The sequence below is a fragment of the Squalius cephalus genome, assembly GCF_949319135.1.
Source record: "Squalius cephalus genome assembly, chromosome: 15".
NCBI classification, from domain to species: domain Eukaryota; kingdom Metazoa; phylum Chordata; class Actinopteri; order Cypriniformes; family Leuciscidae; genus Squalius; species Squalius cephalus.
This window is the reverse complement of record NC_137136.1, coordinates 15,046,349-15,067,632: the sequence shown is the minus strand read 5'-3', so window position 1 is coordinate 15,067,632 and position 21,284 is coordinate 15,046,349. Positions and strand designations below refer to the sequence as shown.

Sequence of the window (21,284 nt, the reverse complement as noted above, 5' to 3'; positions counted from 1 at the left end):
GTCTGCATTGAGTTCTTTCTTATGAAATCTTATGAGATTTATCCCCATGTGTATGACTCAAAAGTGCACATTCTATAGTCATAGTTACTAGATGTTCCTCACAGTCTGTCAGCACTGAAAAGAGTACAGTATTTATTTTGAGCTAATTTAATTGACCAGCTCTTGCTGTATTTAGTTACAAGGTGTTTTCAGAGCCAGATAGGACTATATAAAGTATATAAATAGGACCATCCGTTTTTCTTCAGGGTTTGGCTTATTTAGACTCATGCATTACGCTCTGGTTTACCTGAACCCTTGTTTAAATGCTTTCATCGTCCAGGGAGGAAATTTGATATATATAAAATTTGTTTCTAATTTGGTCTTATGCGGATACAAAACCTTGCTGACACATCAGCGCCAAAGCTCCTTCTCTTATGTCTGAAATGCTGACATGTGTTTATGCCATTAAAGGCTGAAAGGCTTCCTTACCAATGGTACATGGTTGAATACACAGTAAATCAGCAGTATACACAGAGAAAGGGCAGTTAAATGATAAACCAGCAATGACCAACGCACAGAGAGTGAATTACAGCTCATTACACTTACTGTATAGCTGTTGAAATGGCTCATTTGATGGAAACTGGGCCAATCAGTCTTTAGTGTTGAAGTCAGTGTATCGTTTTTGTTATTTTGGCTACCAAATGCTGGAACGTATAAATCACAGGGATTTATTTTTAGATATTAAATAACACAACTTGGTTCTATCTCAGATCTGAGAAGTCTTAGAAGTACAAATGTGAAATGTTCTATGTTCTCCACCATTTTTGTTGGTTTTAGGTCTGGTTATTCTCAGAATATTATTTATGGGCCTCTAAAAATGTAAAGAGGTGTTTGTATCAAATTTGTGCATTTATTTGTGCACACACAGGCTAGATGACGTGCTAGTTGGAGCCCCACTCTACATGGACCGTGAGTTTGAGAGTAAACCGCGTGAGGTGGGCCGTGTGTACTTGTACCTGCAAGAGGACGTGCTTCTCTTCTCCCCTCCCATCACACTCACTGGAACGCACCTGTTCGGCCGGTACGGAAGTGCCATCGCCCCTCTTGGAGATATCAACCAGGATGGATACTCTGGTAAGTGTTCGTGGTAATGCACTTGTATTGTGTTGTATTGCATGTTTCAAGAGTTTCAAGGCCAGTGAGACAGAAGTTACATATACTCCCATTTCCTATTTGCCTTGTTTTGTGTAGGATATCCTGTCACTCCATCACACACTTAAAATGTTCAGTTTTAACCCATTCGGGAAGTGTAAAATTAGTGATTTGTTGCCCTTGTCTGCATTTTCCTGTGAAGAGTTGGGTGTGAACCACGTGGTTCATATTCCCGTTGCTGGTCAACCAATATTATTGAAAAACAACCTTAACATTCAACAAAAAAATTATGTGAGTCAATAACATACTATACCTTCATGTCGCCACCCATGACACAGAAACACTTTAAATGTTAAACATAACAGCATTAAACTCTAACAGGTCTTTTCCTTTATTAAAACACTTAAAATAACACATCATTTGTATAATTTCCAAAGTTACTCAGACAATTTCATTACTATTTTTTTAAGTTTAAATTACACACAATATTAAGTTGATCAATATTGAGTTAAGTCAACAGAATTTATCAAAATAATGTTTGCAAAATAAAAGGTTTAATCTATCAATCAATAAATTTGAATTCTTATGTTTCATGTAATCAAGTGAACTGGTAATAGGTCCCCTGAATTTTAAACAGCTGGCCTGACCTGGCAAGCAGAAAAAAAATCCTTCTAGTTGAGCCCTGCCTCTCAATTTCTGTCCTGATCAACGCAAATCCTGTTGTCATGGTAGCATTTCTCTATTTTTTATGAATTGTTCAAGAGTTTCCTGCATCTGAAGTGAACCAGGTGTCCAGGGGTGGAGACTAATCACCCACAGATCATCTCCATCAGTGCAGACAGATTGAGTTTGGCTGGGAACAGAGAGGTTTTCTCTTATAATGGTGTGTGTGTGTGTGTGTGTGTGTGTGTGTGTGTGTGTGTGTGTGTGTGTGTGTGTGTGTGTGTGTGTGTGTGTGTGTGTGTGAGAGAGTGTGAGTGTTTTTACATGCAATCAATGAATCAGCTCCATATGTTACTGTAACATGACCTGATATGTCGCTGTAATTTTAAAATGACACTTGATGTGGATGAAAGTAAGATGAGGATATGATAACTATGCATGAGATGAAAGCCACCTGATCCTCAATCCACAGTCACTGATTTAAAAAAAAAAAAAAAAACCTTGTAATATAAGACTTTACAACTTGTATGAAATGCCAATGTGCTTAGAGACTCAAATACTGTATAGAATTTGTCTGTGAGTTTCAAAGAAGAGCTAATGGAAACAAAACACTTTAATTCATCCAGGGATTCACTTTGTGGATTATTAATGCGTCTTGATTCACATTTTCTGGCTATGTAAAAGTATCACATAATGAGATGATGATGTCTGGGAGTTTTGGAGAATAATGACTTAATCAATATCTGATCTGGTCATAAAGAATCTGATATCACACACTGCATCTCTGTTACATCAGCCATATGGCTGCACTGGAGTGATGAAGTCACTTGTCACAATGTCTCTGTTTGTTTTTGTACTTCTGCTGTATGAATTATTCTGTCATTTAGTCTCTCTATCTGCTTTGCTCTGAGCTTTGTTTGTTCAGTTTTGTTGCTCTGGTGCCTCCAGATGGATTTGCTGTTACCTGCTTCAATGCGAAACATTAGTGCAGCAGTCGAATACTGACATACAGAGAAAAGTGAGATACATGAAGAGTATCCAGTGAGAGGCATCTCTTATGTGTGTGTATATGGTCTCTAGTGTCCTGTGACCTGTTACACAAAGCTAGTTGAACAAACTCAGAGTAGGTTTCTAGTAGGTTTAGAGTTGACGAAACAAATCCAACTCGTTTTAGATCAGGTTTAGGAGGTGCACAGCGCTTGCTATAAACTTTCCTAGTCAACTCAGGGTTTGATCCAGAGATTATGATTCTCGCACACTTCACTTATCTGCTGAAGATTAAGAGATTAAGAATAATAAATATCATGAATTGAAACATTACATGACAGGAAAAAGCAGCTTCTATATATAATAAAAAATCCACTTATTTAACAAAATGCATATATGTTTTATAATTATAATTCCATTAGGGCCAGAAACTGAGATTAGGCCCGCGAGCATGATTTTATATGTCTGTTATTTTTGGACTCAGTGGTTTCTTACTGTGTGTCTATAAACGTCTGTTTCTCTCCGTTGTGGCATGTAGTGTGTGTATGCAGTCGAATAAGGCCAAGCCACACAATTAAGTATCTTGTAAAGTGTCATAATGAATTCTCTCTCATATATTATGCTGTTCTTTTTCATCGACCATCAGGCTGTTATTGTTGGGGGTCTTTGGGCATTGTGCCAGCTACTGTGCCCATTGCCAGAAAACAGGAAAAGGAAATGATCAAGAATCACCAAAAACACAACGATGGATATTTATAGAAAGGAACTCGTCCAAGAGAAACAGTGAAACAGAGCATTATTACATACACTGACACACGTGCACGCACGCGTACGCACACACACACACACACACTTCCCACTCAGACACACACACACGGTGGTCCGGTGGACGGAAATGAGTGCTTTCTTGTGGTGATGATTTTATTTTTCTAAGTGTAATTAAACATTTCATTCCCTTCTACCTCAGAATGGTTTGCTTAGCTTAGAAGATTTCCATGAGCACACATTCCTCTCAGATCTGTCATTAGTCATGGGTTTTCTCTCTTTCCCGAATCTGTATCCTTTTGTCCCTTTGTTTTTGGCCATTCTTTGGAGTTTGTCAGCTATTTTTATAATAGAGTGAGGAAATAGATCGGGGATGCTCAAGGTCCGGCCTAACGGCCAAATGCAGCTCCCCATTAGGTTATCAGTCGATGACTATCTTTAACGACATTGTTATTTTTTTTGACAGTTCAGTTGCAGTTTCCATGTCTACACTGCAACCAAGTGACACAACAGTACAAAATTGCTTCCTTTATAATCAGAAAGATTGTGTATTTTGCAGGTGCTTATTATAAGGCTGTTCTACATCATGCCACTTGCTTGCAGTGTAAACAGTGTTATGTCACTTCTTGTTGATTTCTTGCACGCAACTTAGTTAAATTACATTTCGTTATCTGATTAATTCACAATTTTATATATATATATATATATATATATATATATATATATATATATATATATATATATATATATATATACACTCACCTAAAGGATTATTAGGAACACCATACTAATACTGTGTTTGACCCCCTTTTGCCTTCAGAACTGCCTTAATTCTACGTGGCATTGATTCAACAAGGTGCTGAAAGCATTCTTTAGAAATGTTGGCCCATATTGATAGGATAGCATCTTGCAGTTGATGGAGATTTGTGGGATGCACATCCAGGGCACGAAGCTCCTGTTCCACCACATCCCAAAGATGCTCTATTGGGTTGAGATCTGGTGACTGTGGGGGCCATTTTAGTACAGTGAACTCATTGTCATGTTCAAGAAACCAGTTTGAAATGATTCGAGCTTTGTGACATGGTGCATTATCCTGCTGGAAGTAGCCATCAGAGGATGGGTACATGGTGGTCATAAAGGGATGGACATGGTCAGAAACAATGCTCAGGTAGGCCGTGGCATTTAAACGATGCCCAATTGGCACTAAGGGGCCTAAAGTGTGCCAAGAAAACATCCCCCACACCATTACACCACCACCACCAGCCTGCACAGTGGTAACAAGGCATGATGGATCCATGTTCTCATTCTGTTTACGCCAAATTCTGACTCTACCATCTGAATGTCTCAACAGAAATCGAGACTCATCAGACCAGGCAACATTTTTCCAGTCTTCAACTGTCCAATTTTGGTGACCTCGTGCAAATTGTAGCCTCTTTTTCCTATTTGTAGTGGAGATGAGTGGTACCCGGTGGGGTCTTCTGCTGTTGTAGCCCATCCGCCTCAAGGTTGTGCGTGTTGTGGCTTCACAAATGCTTTGCTGCATACCTCGGTTGTAACGAGTGGTTATTTCAGTCAAAGTTGCTCTTCTATCAGCTTGAATTAGTCGGCCCATTCTCCTCTGACCTCTAGCATCAACAAGGCATTTTCGCCCACAGGACTGCCGCATACTGGATGTTTTTCCCTTTTCACACCATTCTTTGTAAACCCTAGAAATGGTTGTGCGTGAAAATCCCAGTAACTGAGCAGATTGTGAAATACTCAGACCGGCCCGTCTGGCACCAACAACCATGCCACGCTCAAAATTGCTTAAATCACCTTTCTTTCCCATTCTGACATTCAGTTTGGAGTTCATGAGATTGTCTTGACCAGGACCACACCCCTAAATGCATTGAAGCAACTGCCATGTGATTGGTTGATTAGATAATTGCATTAATGAGAAATTGAACAGGTGTTCCTAATAATCCTTTAGGTGAGTGTGTATATATATATATATATATATATATATATATATATATATATATATATATATATATATATATATATATATATATATATATATAAAATAAGTTATAAATTAATAAATTATTTTGATCCAGAGCGTTAGGATATTCAAATACTGTCATCATTATTGATGCATACTCAGACTGTAATGGGAAGATCTGGAGCTAGCATACTGGAAGCATTTATGAATTTTATGAATGTGTTAATGTGTAAATAAGATGTCATAATTAAATTCATATGGACTATACTGAGTGAAAAGGGTTTCCAGCACTTATGACTATTTTGATAAATATAAAAGACTGGTATAAAATTAAATGAAACCCATGTATCATTACTATTACCAGATCATTCACTGGCCCCTGGTCATTTTCTAAAAGTGGCCTTAAAGCAAAGTAATGTGAAAATCCCTCACATAGATCTCTATAGACCTTATTTCCTCAACATCCCAGTCTTTCTGCCCCTCAGTGGGCATCTCTGTCTGGGTCAGCAGTTTTCTGTTTCTTCAGTTTTCCTCTTGTGTGTGTGCCGTTGCCGTTGTAGGTTTATGACTTGAGCAGTGCTGCTGGCAGGAGGAACACTTGAATAGATAACTCTACCCTGGAGATTTATTGGCCATGCAGTAGTGGACTTGGACTTGTGCTTGTGCATGAGTCTGTTATTGTTCTGTAATAGTCCCTCAGTGCCGAGGAGAAAAGAGCGGTCGCTCCCTGTGGAGCTTTGTGTAAATCATCAGTATTCTTTTCAGCAACATCCTCTTTTCTTTTGCATAAAAGCTTCTCTCTGTTCCTCTCCACCATAGCCAACACTGAAATAATCAATAATAAATGATAAATGACTAAATGGAGCAAAGACAAATGTATAGCACTCAGTTTTCTGGTAGGTATGAAGCCTGTTTTTACATAAGAGTAAAAACTAAATACAACTTTGTGACTTCATGTATCCAAATCTAAATATCTCACAGTAGCCACTTCATTCTTTTCTGTATCTCACAAATGAGAGTTATTTCTCACTATTCGACTATGCAACTTTATATCTCAAATTGCAACTTTACATCTGATATTGAAACTTAATATCTCACTTTGCAACTTTATATTTCAGAATTGAGACTTTATATCCTATTTATATCTCGCATTGCAACTTTACTTCTCACATTGCAACTTTACATCTTAATATTGCAACTATATCTCACAGTTGCAACTTTACATCTCCCAGCCGCGTCTTTAAATCTAAGAATTGAGACTTTGTCTCACATTGCAACATAATATGAGATATAAATTTGCAATTGTGAGATATAATGCTGCAATGTGAGATATAAAGTCTTACGCAGAGAAATACTTGCGAGTGTGAGATATGAAGTTTCAATATGAAGTTGAGACTTTATAGCCTGGTAATACCAGACTCTGCTACTTCACTTTGCTTCGTAGAGAGAGTCTGGAATAGCATAATAGAGAAGTGTTTTCTCTCTCGCGGGGGGGCGCTTGTCTGAAGTTTAAAATCATTGGTTACCCGTAAGCCAATCACATAACGTTTGGTTATGGCGTGTGTTATGCGCATGCTCAGCCGCATCTAACTTCCACTGTAAACACGTATGATGCAAAAACTAAACCATCGAGCGAAATACCGGAGTGAACATGGCTGTGAACGACTTTTGCAGATTATGTGAAGTAAATCTACGCAAGTACGCATCCACCACGGTACAATCAGCGTCTACGTCACGGCTCTCAGCCCGCCCTCTGTTCGTTGATTGGCCCGGCTGTTTTCAGGCCGGTGGAAAACTGAAAGATACGCTGCTATCTCAGACTGACTACAGGAGCGAAATGAAATTAGCGGAAGTAGGAAGTCTGACGTAGTCAGGCTAGAGACTTTATATCTCACTATTTAGAATTTATTCCTCATAATTTCCACTTCATCACACAGTTGAGACTAAATCCCACAATTGATTGTATCTCACAGGGTCACAGCGGCAACTTTACTCCTCATAATCGGGACTTTTTTCAAATTTTTTACTTTATCTCACAATCTTTCTTATTTATTTAACTAACTCTGAGGCAGAAACAGGCTTTCATGGGTAGGCTGATGGTGGAAACAAATAGGATGTACATCTTGTCTGTGTAGTGTAAATGCTGTTATTGATGAAATATGGTTTCTCCATTTCTTTCTTACTCTAGATGTGGCAATAGGGGCTCCGTTCGCAGGTGAGGACCGTGGTGGCAGGGTCTTCATCTATAATGGGCAGAAATCTGGACTGATGTTACAGGCATCTCAAGTGCTGAGGGGTGACTGGGCCTCATCCGCAATCCCAGCAGGCTTTGGATTCACCCTGCGTGGAGCGTCTGACCTCGATAACAACCAGTACCCTGGTGAGTAAAGAAAAAACGTCGGTCTCTTCCTCTCTCTCTGTTTACGCAAGTTTCTGTTAAGACAATCATGCTTGGGAACTGATGTAAGCCAGGGAGATTTGATGTAGGAGGAATGAAAGACTGGATGAAGAAGAAAAAGACTGGACTGAGACATCCAGGTTGAGTCACTTTGTTGGTCAATCCATTGGTCATTTTTTACAAATGTGTGCAAGTATTTCCACTCATTCTTGTTCTTTTTTTTTGTTTTTCTTTGCCTTCTTTTATTGTGGTATACTGTTTCTGCATATTATTCTCATTGCTCTGTTTATCATGATTTATTTATAATGTTTTTATTGAGAACAATCTTCCACATGATGAGATCTATGTGATTTCTGACACTCTCTGCCGTCTGAACCTCATCAAATCACGCATATATTAATGAATTATGTTTCTGCTTGTTTTCATTGAACACAGTGATTTGGGGTTTACCTGAAAAGGTCAAATCTTATTGAACATTTTAGAGCCGATTGTTTCAAGACTATATAGATAAACATTTGCAGTTGACTGAACAAGCTATTTATAGTGTGTGTGTGTGTGTGTGTGTGTGTGTGTGTGTGTGTGTGTGTGTGTGTGTGTGTGTGTGTGTGTGTGTGTGTGTGTGTGTGTGAGACATGTTGACTGGGCTCCAGATTCATTTTTAAGGGTTCAACTCTTGTTCCTCTGACCCAGGTGTTTCTGAGTATCTGTGAGAAGAAATGATCAGGAAGTTTAACCCCCTGAGGTCGGCTATCGCGCCGGCGCGATAGGCTCGTTTTTTTCCATATGAGTGCAAAAATAAAATAAATATATTAATTTTTATCTTATATGCTTGTGTTATACATCAATCTATCCTGTTAAGTGTGTATTATTTTTGTGTACACTCACAATAAAAACAAAGTGTTGTGCTTTTCGCCAAATAAAGAAAAATAAACATGATGCGAGTTCTGCCTCCTCTCTGTCAGTGTAGTCCATTCTGAAACACGTCCGAAAATGAACAATAACTCAGCGAATACTCAGTCAAACAGGCATACAGACACACAGGCATGAAGCTTGGATTCTCTTCTTTAAAATGAAGTCATTTATATAAAAAACAGATATTCTCATCTTGTGAAATCTGTATTAAAAGAGAGCGACTCCAGTCGAGCTAATTACAGCTGATTCAAATGTAATGTGACCCCGCCCACGGAGAGCGCGCGCTATTCAAACGCAAATGAATGAGGCAATCCACGCAAACTGTGAACGCCCCCATATCAGCTCGAGAAAACACATCAGATCATTGTACTTGTTTACACAGTCTCGCAGCGCTGTGAGGAATAATACTATAATGGAAAATTTACCTTAGAAGTACGAGGAGCAACAGATCCGAGGCTATGGAATAATGTAGTAAGTTTTTTTTTTTTTCATTCTCAAGTGCGTCGCGTTTCTGTGCATGAATGAACGGCAGAGATGCCGCTGTTTACCACAACTGGTAAAAGACGGTTTAAATTTGAATCGTTTCTGTCTGTGAATGTTTCGCTTTTAGCAAACTGTATTGCTATAGGCTACTGAGTAAAAATCGAGTGAAATATGTTGAAATAAAATGCATTTGCATAAGCAACGTATTAAACTGCAAATTAACATTTATATTTCTTATTATAAAAACGAAAGTTACTATGTTACAGACATATGAAAGACAACATTTCGTTGATTAGTTTTGGATAGATTATACATTTTCACTGTAAAATATCTGCCACCTCAAATAAGCTTTTGTTTGACAATTTTTGCTCATATGTTAAATATAGTATGTTTTGTCAAAAATAAAGTAATCAAATAATATGTTATAGTGTTTATTCCAATGTAGCCTAGGCTATATTCAAGTAATGAATCCTTAACTTTGAAATATGTATGATAAATGTATACTTTAGTTTTTACAAATAAATATTACACTTGAATTGTTGTTGTAATTGTAACCTTTTTAATAAAAAAAAAAATACAAGGTAGATGTAAACAAACTAATAAAAGGTAAATATAAGCCTTTTCTTTAAAATAATATTTTATTGTGTTTTATTAGTGACAAATTTGGGGAGAGGATAAATATTCCAAAACTGAAAATACAGTATGAGAATGAACTGCACAATTACTAGACATGTTTTCCTTTTCATATTATAGGCCAATACTAGATGCTTCCAACTGTTGCTCTTGCATTCTTTCTTGTGACACACCTGAATGAATGCCTCATTAAGTATGCGGCCCCATTGTCTCCAGGTGCGAACCACTAAATATGCATGATCGTTGACGCCCACTCCGCATATTGACTTTCCAGACAGAAAGTGTTTTGTAAAATTTAAATCAATGTATTGTGTTATGTGAATGATTAGGCAGGATCATTTTCACATACTTTTGAAGAAAAAACACATGGCAACGACATCCATTAGTCAAAAGTCTTATTGACACATATTTACTATGTGTTTTGTGGCCTTATTTCAGAAACTTTAGTTTTTAGTTTTTTCAATAACCATGCATAAACATTATTCTCTCAAAAATACAAACATGTACATGCATGGTGCTCACATATTATGGTAGCCCTGTTTGTGCTAAATAGAGTGAATTTACACCTTTGTCATTAATATGTTTATAAGCAACTGAAAAAAGCAAAAATGTCAGCGCATGTCAGAACATCTCAAGGACCCCAAAAACACCTCAGACCCCAGAGGGTTAAAGCAGCTACATAAATGTTTCATTAAAATGTTTATTTTGAATTTGAAATTATCCCAACTAGTCTTCACATAGTGTTTGTGGATTAGTTTATATTGAAATGAACTGTCTGAGTGAATATTCAGAGCTTTTAGAAGAATACAGATCTGCATGTTCCCACAATCCATCACAGCTGCGCCATAATCTTGTTTTGACTAAAAGAAACATGAATTAACTGATTCATTTTCAGAAACAGAACTACAGAAACACCCAGCGTGTTTCTAAATCCAAACTCTGCTGTAACGCCTCAAGCCCATTTCAACAAAAACAGAGCGCCGTATTCATTCTTTCTGTCCTTTAATCTCTCCTTTCATTTTTTAATGGCATTGTACAAAATCATCAAAGCAGATGCTGTCACATGCTTTCTTTATAGAGACAGGAAGTCATATGGTTAACCAGCTTATATGCACATTTGTGTCGCATGAGTGTGTGTGAGAGTTTGCTCTTTCATGGTGACAGGATTGTCATCTTAAATATGCTCTAATAAATGCAGATCTTTTCCATACATGAAAACCATAGATGGATGTTAGAACAATCACACACAGGTGTACACACACACACACACACACACACACAGTGATGTTGAACAGACCCAGAAAGCAAAACGAAAGACGGAAAACAGGTTTTCCTGTCTCTTCCTCTCAGAATGAATAAATCACAGCTTTTTAGAGATGTGATCTCCGCAATCTTTGATCTGTGTGAATGTTCTAATCGGCCTCTATGATGTGTGTGCATGTACATTTCTTCAGATCTTTATCACTTTCATCAGTTCATTCAGATTAAAATTGCTTTGTTGTATTCCACTTTCGTAAGTTGTTTTGGATAAAGGCATCTGCTAGATGAATAAATGTAAATGGGGCATGTTGAACATTTTATTTAGTTATGGTTTCTTAAAGAAACTATGGTTTCTTGCATAATTTAGTTTTACATGACCATTTTACACCTGTAGATTTTGATATGTAAATAATCTCTCTCATGATCTAAGCAAACTGTATGTAAACTGCCATAGTGCTCCATAACATGGGTAGATAAGTACATTTAAGCACTCTTATATTAATGTGTTGATAGTTCTAACATGTTCTGAAAGATGATTTTACAGCTTAGTTTTGATAAATGGTCTTGGTTGAATGAGGAAGTAGCTTTGTTACTTTGTGTCTGAAACCAGTTACAGAAATTTAGTAAATTGTCTGATTTCTTTTCATCTGGCATTATATTGGGTATCTCACCCATAAGGGATATAAGGGATAGTTCACCCAACATGAATTCTGTCATTATTTACTCAACCTCATGTCGTTCCAAACTTGTATGACTTTTTTTCTTCTGTGGAGCATATTTTGAGAAATGTCTTTGTGTGTTTTTTACATACAAATGGAAGTCAATATTAACCAAACCTTTTTGGTTACCAATATTCTTTAGAATATCTTCTTTTGTGTTCTGCAGAAGAAAGTCATACAGCTTTAAAACAACATGAGGGTGAATAAATGATGACAGAATTTTAATTTAGAAGAACCATACCTTCAAGCATCAAATATCAGCATCAATTTAAGCACTCGGGTTGACCTTTGAGACTTCCTTAAGAGACTTTTCAACTGGGGTTCCTCAGGGCTCTACCCTTGGGCCCCTACGTTTTAGCTTGTATTCGAACGATCTGTCCTGTTGTAAATATTCAAATGTATGCAGATGACACTGTGCTGACACTGTTATGTACATGTCAAAACCAAAGTGGCACTTAAATTATCTTCTGCTATGACAAAAATATATGGCTGACTTACTCAGTGATGTTAAATGCTATATGTTCAGAAAACAGCGTCCATGTTTTTTTTACTATTAAAAATAAGACATTTTTGTTAATTGTGAGAAATTACAAATTATTTTAGACTCAGACCTGACATTTGAGAAGAATGTAAAAAATTTGGTCTGTATATTGATTTATAACATAAGAAGTTTTTTTTATTTATACAGAATCAACTTTCTACAGATGCTGCTAAAGTTTATCTGCAATCAATGATATTTTATAATTTTTAATACTGTGAATCATCATAGTCGCAAAATCTACTCTTAAACCTTTACATAGTTTACATAAAGACAGACAAGAGCTTCTTCAAGACTTTGGTCACTCCGCTTTGTCTATAAGAGCTGTTCATATTTGGAAAACATTACCAATTATCATTAGACAGTGTCCTCTTATGTCCTCTGTCACACTTATGCAGTTCAAGTTACAAATAAAGATAAGGCTAAGGAAGGGCCAAATATGTGCTCATTGAATTTTTTTAATTCTTCAGTTATAGGATTTTACTTTTCTTCCTGCCCTGGGACAGCTGATGTAATTTAGCTCTGTAGTTAATTCTGGGGCAGTCATCACTGTCCATTGTCCCTGTTAAATACACTTTTAAAATAATAATAATAAATAAATCTTCAGATTGGCTGTGATTTGTCACATTGTACCGCAGTTTCACTTTCAGTGTGTTGTGTACAAACTAATTGCCTGGTTGGTTGGAAACTTAGTTGACAGTGTTTGAGTATGTCTACAGATATTAGAACTAAAATACTGTTTTCCATTAACTCTCTACATGAATTAAATAATCACACACAGATACCTTTCCTGTTTATATGCCTTTTCATTTGTGTGTGTGTGGTTTGGGGTTTATGTGAGGGTTAGAGTGAACTTTGGTTAAATGCAGGGTTAAAGTCAAAGGTCAAGGGTCATTCATCATGACCTGCTTAAACAGCAGTGGAGATTACATACTCCACATTTCCTGTCCACCGCTTCAGGCATCGTTCTCAGATAGAACACAAAACAGACATACTCACATTGCACATTTAACAATTACTTCATTAATTTGAGAGAAAAACACTTTAAAATACCAAATGGCAACATAGAGGAACAGAATTTGTCGTTCCGTGAATAAAAAAGGAAAAATAGTGGAAAGATTTGTGATTAAGAATTCCCCTTTCCACTATATTTCTACATTATACTGCTTCCAAAAACATGATATGTTGTTACTATGTGAAACTAATGTTACATTCAGGACCCATTAGAAATGTTTTAGGAACTTGGGTGGGCACCCTATAAATATGCAAGTACTACCAATCTGATCAAGAACATTTCTATCCAAAGTCTACAGGGAGGAGTTCGGTTCTGGTTTTCTTTTTTGGATGGATGCGTGATTGTATGTCAGGTGAAATGAGAGAGAAATTCTGAACTGGAGGTAAAAGAGAAGATTGCATTAGTTGGCTGTGCTCTGGCATTTCATTGGCTAGAGGATGAAGATGACTATAACAGACTCTAACCTTATTAAAGTTCAAGTGTTTGAGCTTCTTCCATCTCCTCCCTCCATCATTCCACCTCCTATTAACCTATTCCTGCGGTTAAGACCCTTGTGTTGTGGTGGCCGGAGGGTTCGACCTGAATATTTTGAGGTTGACTATTGCATTGCACACACACATTTACACCTCACTACCATTCTGTGGAAGTTAAGCACTCAAATGAACTTTCCAGATGTGAGAATGTAATAAATTGAATTATTCTGTCATCTTCTCTGCCTTTACAAGATGAGAGCTCATGCCTTCAGGATGTGTGTGTGTCTGTCAGTCGGTGTTAGCATGCGTGTTTCTGTCCATTGTGTTCGAGGTGTGTTTTCTGTCACAATACCAAAAGCTGCTGACTCTGGTTTACAACGGGCTCTTTGCCAGGGGTGTTTCATTCCTGAAGGCAGGACCTGATGGAAAGCAAAGCCAGTGATCGACCTCAGTGAAACAGGAATCAAAGCCGCAGTCTCTGAGCACTCATTAGGGTGCTGGAGCTGTTCTGGAACATTCCTGCATGTGAGTCTCTGAGTTTGCCTGACTGCATGCATCCCTTCAGGAGCGATTTGTTCTCTTCCTTCCTATTAATGCTTTGTACAAAAACTAAGGAGAGAGAATGGTCTCTTGCTCAAGTTTGATTAAAGACTGAATGAAACCGACCTTATGTAGAGGTTAAAGTTTAATGTTTACTTAATAGAAATTCTATACTTATCACAAAAACTATTTCACCATCAAAGAATACAAAATGTCTAATATTGTCTGAGTGGGTGTCAGAAGCAGCTCTTTTGCTATGGTTTATGTTGGTTCAATTATAGTTTAATGAGATGTCAGAGATGAATGGATGGTTATAGCTTTACCAGAGGCCATAGAGGAAGCAACAGACCACTAACACACACACTCTGCCAACATTTCCACTGTTCCATCTCAGGTACTGGAGGTGTGGTTTGTTTGCACACAGACCTGAATATTTGGTTATGTTGTCCATGACCAGGTTTTGTTTTGTCTGATCATAAATATATATATATATATATATATATATATATATATATATATATTCTCAAAATATTTTGACTTTGTAAGGCCCGCCATATTGGTCCAATTGCCGGTTCGCCAATACACGGGGAAGGTTATCATGGTGTTCTGTCCTCACTCATGCAAAGTATTGGTTGGTTAAATGCAATACATTAATCATGTATTCTCTCGTAATTTCATCTGGCTCCATAAATGAAAGGTTTTAATAATATCTGTGCCTCACTAAAAGTGAGCGAATGTATGACTATTCCTTTTAACCATTAAATGAACAATGTCAAAATCAGTTAGAATAATCACATGTAACAATTTAATATTTCAGATATCAGAGATCAATTCCACAATCAATTCAAATATCTAGAACATGATTATACATTGGTTACACCAAAGAAACTTACCCAGCTTGTATCTGAGATAGAGAGAGAGAAAGGGAAAGAAGGGGAAAGAGAGACGGAGAGAGAGAGAGAGGGAGAGAGAGAGAGAGAGACAGACAGACCACCTATTCCATTTGTGTTCCGCAAAGAGCCCAGAGAGCCGGAGCACACCTTCCTTTATCCCCTTGACCAGGTGACATGGGGGAGGCCACCCTCAAAATGGCTTCTTATTCAACAAAAGGGGGGTGGCATTATCTGGACCAGTTTTCTCTAAACTTCTATAAACCTTATTTCCTTTTATTTTATCTATCTGGATATGAGATATCTGTACCACTCACTTTTAGACATTTCAAATGACACCAAAAACATAACAGCCAATGATAAACATTCACATTAAACCATGTTCTTGTGTGAGTTCTTCGTTGTTTCTGAGAGGAAGTGAACCTCACTTCCTGTATGTGGGAGGTCGAATGTTAATTAGCTAGCAGGGCTCTTTGTCTCAGACCCCAACCAGTATTTTCAGTCGTACAACTTTAATCTCGAAATGCTAGAAAAAAAAAAAGTTTACGGATTTTTTTTATTTTTACGTTGCGGTTCAGGGCTTCCGTATTAAACAGATTTCATCATATTTGTCTTATTCCCAAGTGCTTTATTTATTAAGAAATATTATTTTTCTTTTTTTTCCTTACTGTAATCAAAATGCGTGAAACAAAACATGTTTTCATTGTTGTTATGTAAAATCCATTGAACTACTCCTAAACATGTTTCGTCTACCAGGAAAACAGCAGCAACTGCATGAGCAGGTATTAGCAATCAATTACTAATGAATTCTATTAAGTTTTGTGGTATTAGTTGGCTTGTTTCACTTAACATTAGATGTACAAATTATTGATGGTGATTCAATTGATGGTATTATTAAACCTTGTCGCATGATTTTTGTTAAGGCCCTGATTCATTTAAACTACATTACGATTCTTCCATTGCATCATTAAAATGCCATACCATTCACCATTCAGCATGGTGTATTTACCTTTCCTTTAATGAAATGTGGCTCGGTGCACCTCTGAGTTGAATGAGATTAAAGCCTCACACGTTCTCCGTGGCTCTCTGGGGTTTCTCTTTGGCTCTGTTCAGGGATGGCAGGTGATGTAAGACGCTAGACTGGTAGAATGAGAAACGGGTCGACCAATCTTTGATAGAGACTGCTGGAGGCCCAAATCACTTCCAGCTGCAGTGTGCTTTGAAGCTTTATGATCCAGCCACTCGTTCTCTTTCTTCCTCTTTCTCTTGCTACACACATTTTTCACATTTTCATATATATTTTTCATACATATTTTCATATCATATTGTGTCTGTCCTGCACCTCTTAGTATATTTCACTCTCTTTACAGATTTGCTGGTCGGTGCATTTGGAGTGAGTAAAGTTGTGGCCTACAGGTGAGACATTTTACACTTTAAATCCACCATATAATACAACATTGTCAATTACAAATGTTGACATGCACCTTCATAATAAGTTGTAACTCACAGTGGGTTGTTTTTGGTTTTGAGTTTTCTGTTTCTCAGCTTTAAGTCTCAGCATTCAAATGATCCCAATGCTACAATATAAATTGACTGAAAAAAATCATCTATCACAAAATTGTGTTTCAACCACAGAAAAACATCAACATGTCACAGGACTACATTTACATTTAGTTAGCAAGAAATACAAAAGACATTTAGAGAAGAGCATATTACTAAAATCATAAATATATATTTAAAATATATTCACTGTCATATCATGCATTATATTTTCACCTAACCAGTAATTGATGTCTTAATTATTTGAAGTAATTTTGGGGGAAAAAAATCTGAAAATTGTTTGGAATCTTTTTAGGCCATATTCTCAAAAACACGTTTTTATAACAACCATTTAAATTAGATATGTAATAAGATTTAAATTGAGAAATAAGAAACAATAATTATGACATTAGAAAGCATAAACTAATCGAAATTTTCAGAGTCAAAGCTGATAAATAGATCATTCTTTTTTATATATTTTAAAAATATATTTTAGATATTAATTTAAAGTGTGAAAATATATAATAATTTATATATCAAATTTCTATTTAATAATGTGCTTAGATTTGATTGTAGTGTACTGTTTTGTTACTTTTCTTATTTGACTGCGGTAGACAGTTTAATAGGTCTAGAAAAAAAATCCTACTGAATTAAAATGGGAAGAAAAACTAAATAAATTTCAAGGTTCACATTTAGTCAACCAAATATTATAAAACAAATGCCCTTTAGGCTGACTACAATCAGAACACACAGTTTTCTGTAATAAAGCAAGGCAGGCAATTTTATTTTATTTTTGATAATAAAAATAAGAACAAAGAAGCAAATTACAAACAATAGGACAAAAACAATCAAATTAAATAAACTTTCAGGTAAAGTAGCATAGGTTTATTTAACATGTAGTAAGAAATACCCCAGAAATTGAATAAGCAAATGTAAAAATAAAACACTGTATAGTCTTCACTGTATGAATTAAGTATAAATTGATTCATATTAAAGATAAAAAAGTTTTTTTTTTTAATGAACATTAATGAAACTCACAGTTTATGAGGCTGCTGTCCTTTTAAGAATGAATGCACGGATATAGTTGCACATCCGATTTTAACCCATTTGTTTTTGTTCGCTAAGGACATAACAGACTCTGTTTACATTTAATACTCCACACGATGTGCATTTTGACATAATATTGTGTGTAGCTGTGAAAGAGAACTGAATTTGCGATCGCATGCATGTGAGAGGCGGCATCTGTGTGCACACTTCGGCTGTGTCCATCAGCGCGAGCGCGCATATATATATATATATATATATATATATATATATAGATATATAGATATAGATATATATATATATATATATATATATATATATATATATATATATATAGATATAGATATAGATATAGATATAGATATAGATATAGATATATAGATATAGATATATAGATAATATATATTTCTAGTTTGTAGCAACATACACATATTCTGACCTAAACTTCCTTACAGCTTTCACTACACTCACATGTTTTCTCAATTAGAGTGCACGGCACAGAAAACACCTGTGTTGAGGTTTAGCTGGAAAGAAACCTGATACATATGAAGTTGTTTTTCTCTGTTCCATGATACGATAGTAACATATTTTAAAAATTGCATAACAGACTATATTGAAATGTCTGGCTTCATAATGCATTCATGAAGAATTCTTCATCTGTAGTTGACAGGAGTACAGTCAGCAAACATTATCTACAGACTTGTGGCATGTCTAGTCTGAGTAGTCAAGACTTCAATTGGGTGTTTTAGCTCAGGTTTCCCTCAGAAATGTTTCAAAATAGTCCCTTTTTCCTGCCTCAAAGCCACCAAAAACACACAGACACATTAACATGTCCCAGCACACACGCTCACACACACACAAGCGGTGTCTCTGTGTCAGTGTTAAAGCGATTAGCTGTAGTGGGCTCTGGTGTATTTGTGTAAGCTAACATTTCCACTGTTAATCCAGTTTGAGCACTAGTCTCAACAGACTGAATGTGAGACCGGAGCAGAGCAGAGACTGACCTCATGTTAAGTTCTCATTTACTCAGCCTGTCTGATGTTTTATTAGAATAAGACTCTGAATGTTTAGTTTCTGTTGGTTAAATGTTCTTTAAGTGATTCTTTATGTAATACTGTTTTGCACTGAATGTTCATTCTATCTGACATATAACTGGAATAGGAGTCCTGAGAAATAACTTCAATTAGCTTTTTTAGCTAATCAGAAATGCTTTCTTCTTGTTAGTCATTTTGAATATTCAGGTTTGCTGATAGAGATTTTTTTGTGTGTTGTGGAAGTTAGCAAAATGGCAAAAGCTAGAAAATTGTAAACGATTCATAGTTACATGTTCTACATAAAAAGAGAAACAAATAAAAATGCTCTTCCATTGAAATAACTTTCCTTTTCTGCTAATATCATTTAGGCCACGTGAGCTTTAGGATGTAATAAACATTCAAAGAGCTATATATTTTGTTTTAAGAAGCTCGTATTCACATTTAAAATCACTTTTTACAATCCAATAATTTCAAGATTAATAAAATAGAATACCGAATCTTTTTCATTGAATATCCTGTTTCACTCTTAAATATGTCTCATTGCAGAAGTAAAATGTGTTACCGACTAAAATTCACATTGACAAGTCTTGCCATTCCTTTCGTTAACCATAAACAACTTTAGTGAGTTCTTAATGTGTATGTGCAGCTCTGAATTCAGCTTCCAATTCAAATTCATTGCCACAATAAAATCATATCAGTAATTTTATTCCCACTCTATTGTCTCTCAACAATGCTAGGGCAAGGGCAGTGGTCACCGTGAACGCTCAGCTGATTTTGATGCCCAAAATTCTCAACCCTGAGGAAAAGTCCTGCCGCATGCCCAATTCTGATGACATGGTAACCTGGTAAGTGTCAACTAACTATTTATCCAATGCTAGTTACTGAAGTATACTCTCCGCTTCTGACATAATTAGTGACTCTTATGTACTACATGCTCATAAAAAAACATTTGAAAGTTCATGTTTTGATTTATCTCTTCTAGATGAAGTGTTCAGTTGATGGGACAGATATGTTGATCTTTAGTCCTGGTAAAGGGTAAACCAAAGCAGTCAGTGCCAAAGAGCTATGGCTGACTGAGATGTTTTAAATCCATGTGGTCTATAGTACCACATTACAGCAGTTTTTTTTTTTCTCTGTGGTAAAACTAAGTGTTTCTGGAAGTCTCAATACATTCTTCCAAACCACACAAACATACACACAACCCTGCATTCTTACCCCGTATGTGGATGGACACTGTGTCCCACAAGCAGTTTTTGGGCTCTGTGATGGTAAACATACCAGATCTGTTTGTCTGCTTGGGCTGCATGTGTCTGTGTGTTAGGGTTGGCGTTGGGAAGAAAGGACTGGAGGTTCTGGAGAGACAAACGAAAGAACTAAAGTGTGGAATTCTGCAATAACAAAAGAGTAGCGTAGTAAAATAAATGTACAAACTGTGGTTGGAAACAGAGAGAAACAGTGAGACACACAGATGTACACAGTGAGAAACAGAACAAGAAGAGAGCATAAAAAGATAAATGAATAAAAAAACACCAGCATGGTTAAGGTTGAGAAAGGTTGTCTCTAGAGTTTCATTTTGTTTTATATTCTTCTATTTGTAAATTCTTCCTGCAGCAATGAAACAAATTGTATGAAGTTAGAAAAATGCAAAATAGAAGTATTTCACTAGTTTTTGGACCCATCAGTACATAATAAATAAAAAGCTAGTGAAATGCTTCTGGTTTGAATTTTTTTAATTGAAATAATTCAGTTTCAATTATATTTTTATTTAATATAATATAACAACAACAATAATAGTGTTATATTATAGTCGGCGCCAATGGCCTTGTGGTCAGAACGCCGACATGTAGCGCTGTTGCGCTCGGGCGGCCCGAATTCGAGTCCCGGCTCGTGGACCTTTCCTGATCCCATCCCCCGTCTCTCTCCCACCTCACTTCCTGTCAACTCTCTACTGTCCTGTCCCAATAAAAAGGAAAAAATCACCCAAAAAAATTTTTACATTTTTTTTTTATATATATTATATTATTACTGTACATAAAACAAATATGATAATTAAGAATTTTGTTAACTATAAATTATATTTTTGAAGTGAGTTAAATTTATTTGAAGGCAGTAATGCTTTATAAATAAAGGTTTACCAATAAAACAGCCTATTTACATGCAGAGTGTAAAATTGTGTTAGATGACAAGTAAATAGTGTCAAACCACACACACACACACACACACGACTGCCATTAATACTCTGAGGAGTGAGCAGTAATTACAGATGGGTTGCAGGGCTG

The 21,284-nt window shown here is 36.3% G+C and overlaps 1 protein-coding gene across 1 annotated transcript in view; it reads left to right on the top strand.

Annotated features, from left to right (window-relative positions):
* Positions 1-21,284, top strand: part of itga8 (integrin, alpha 8) — a 71,356-nt gene that overhangs the window by 18,363 nt on the left and 31,709 nt on the right. Inside the window, exons 12-15 of the mRNA XM_079894034.1 lie at positions 908-1,113; positions 7,716-7,907; positions 16,759-16,804; positions 19,743-19,850. Coding sequence (XP_079750160.1) covers positions 908-1,113; positions 7,716-7,907; positions 16,759-16,804; positions 19,743-19,850 — 552 coding nt within the window. The remainder of the gene's footprint in view (positions 1-907; positions 1,114-7,715; positions 7,908-16,758; positions 16,805-19,742; positions 19,851-21,284) is intronic.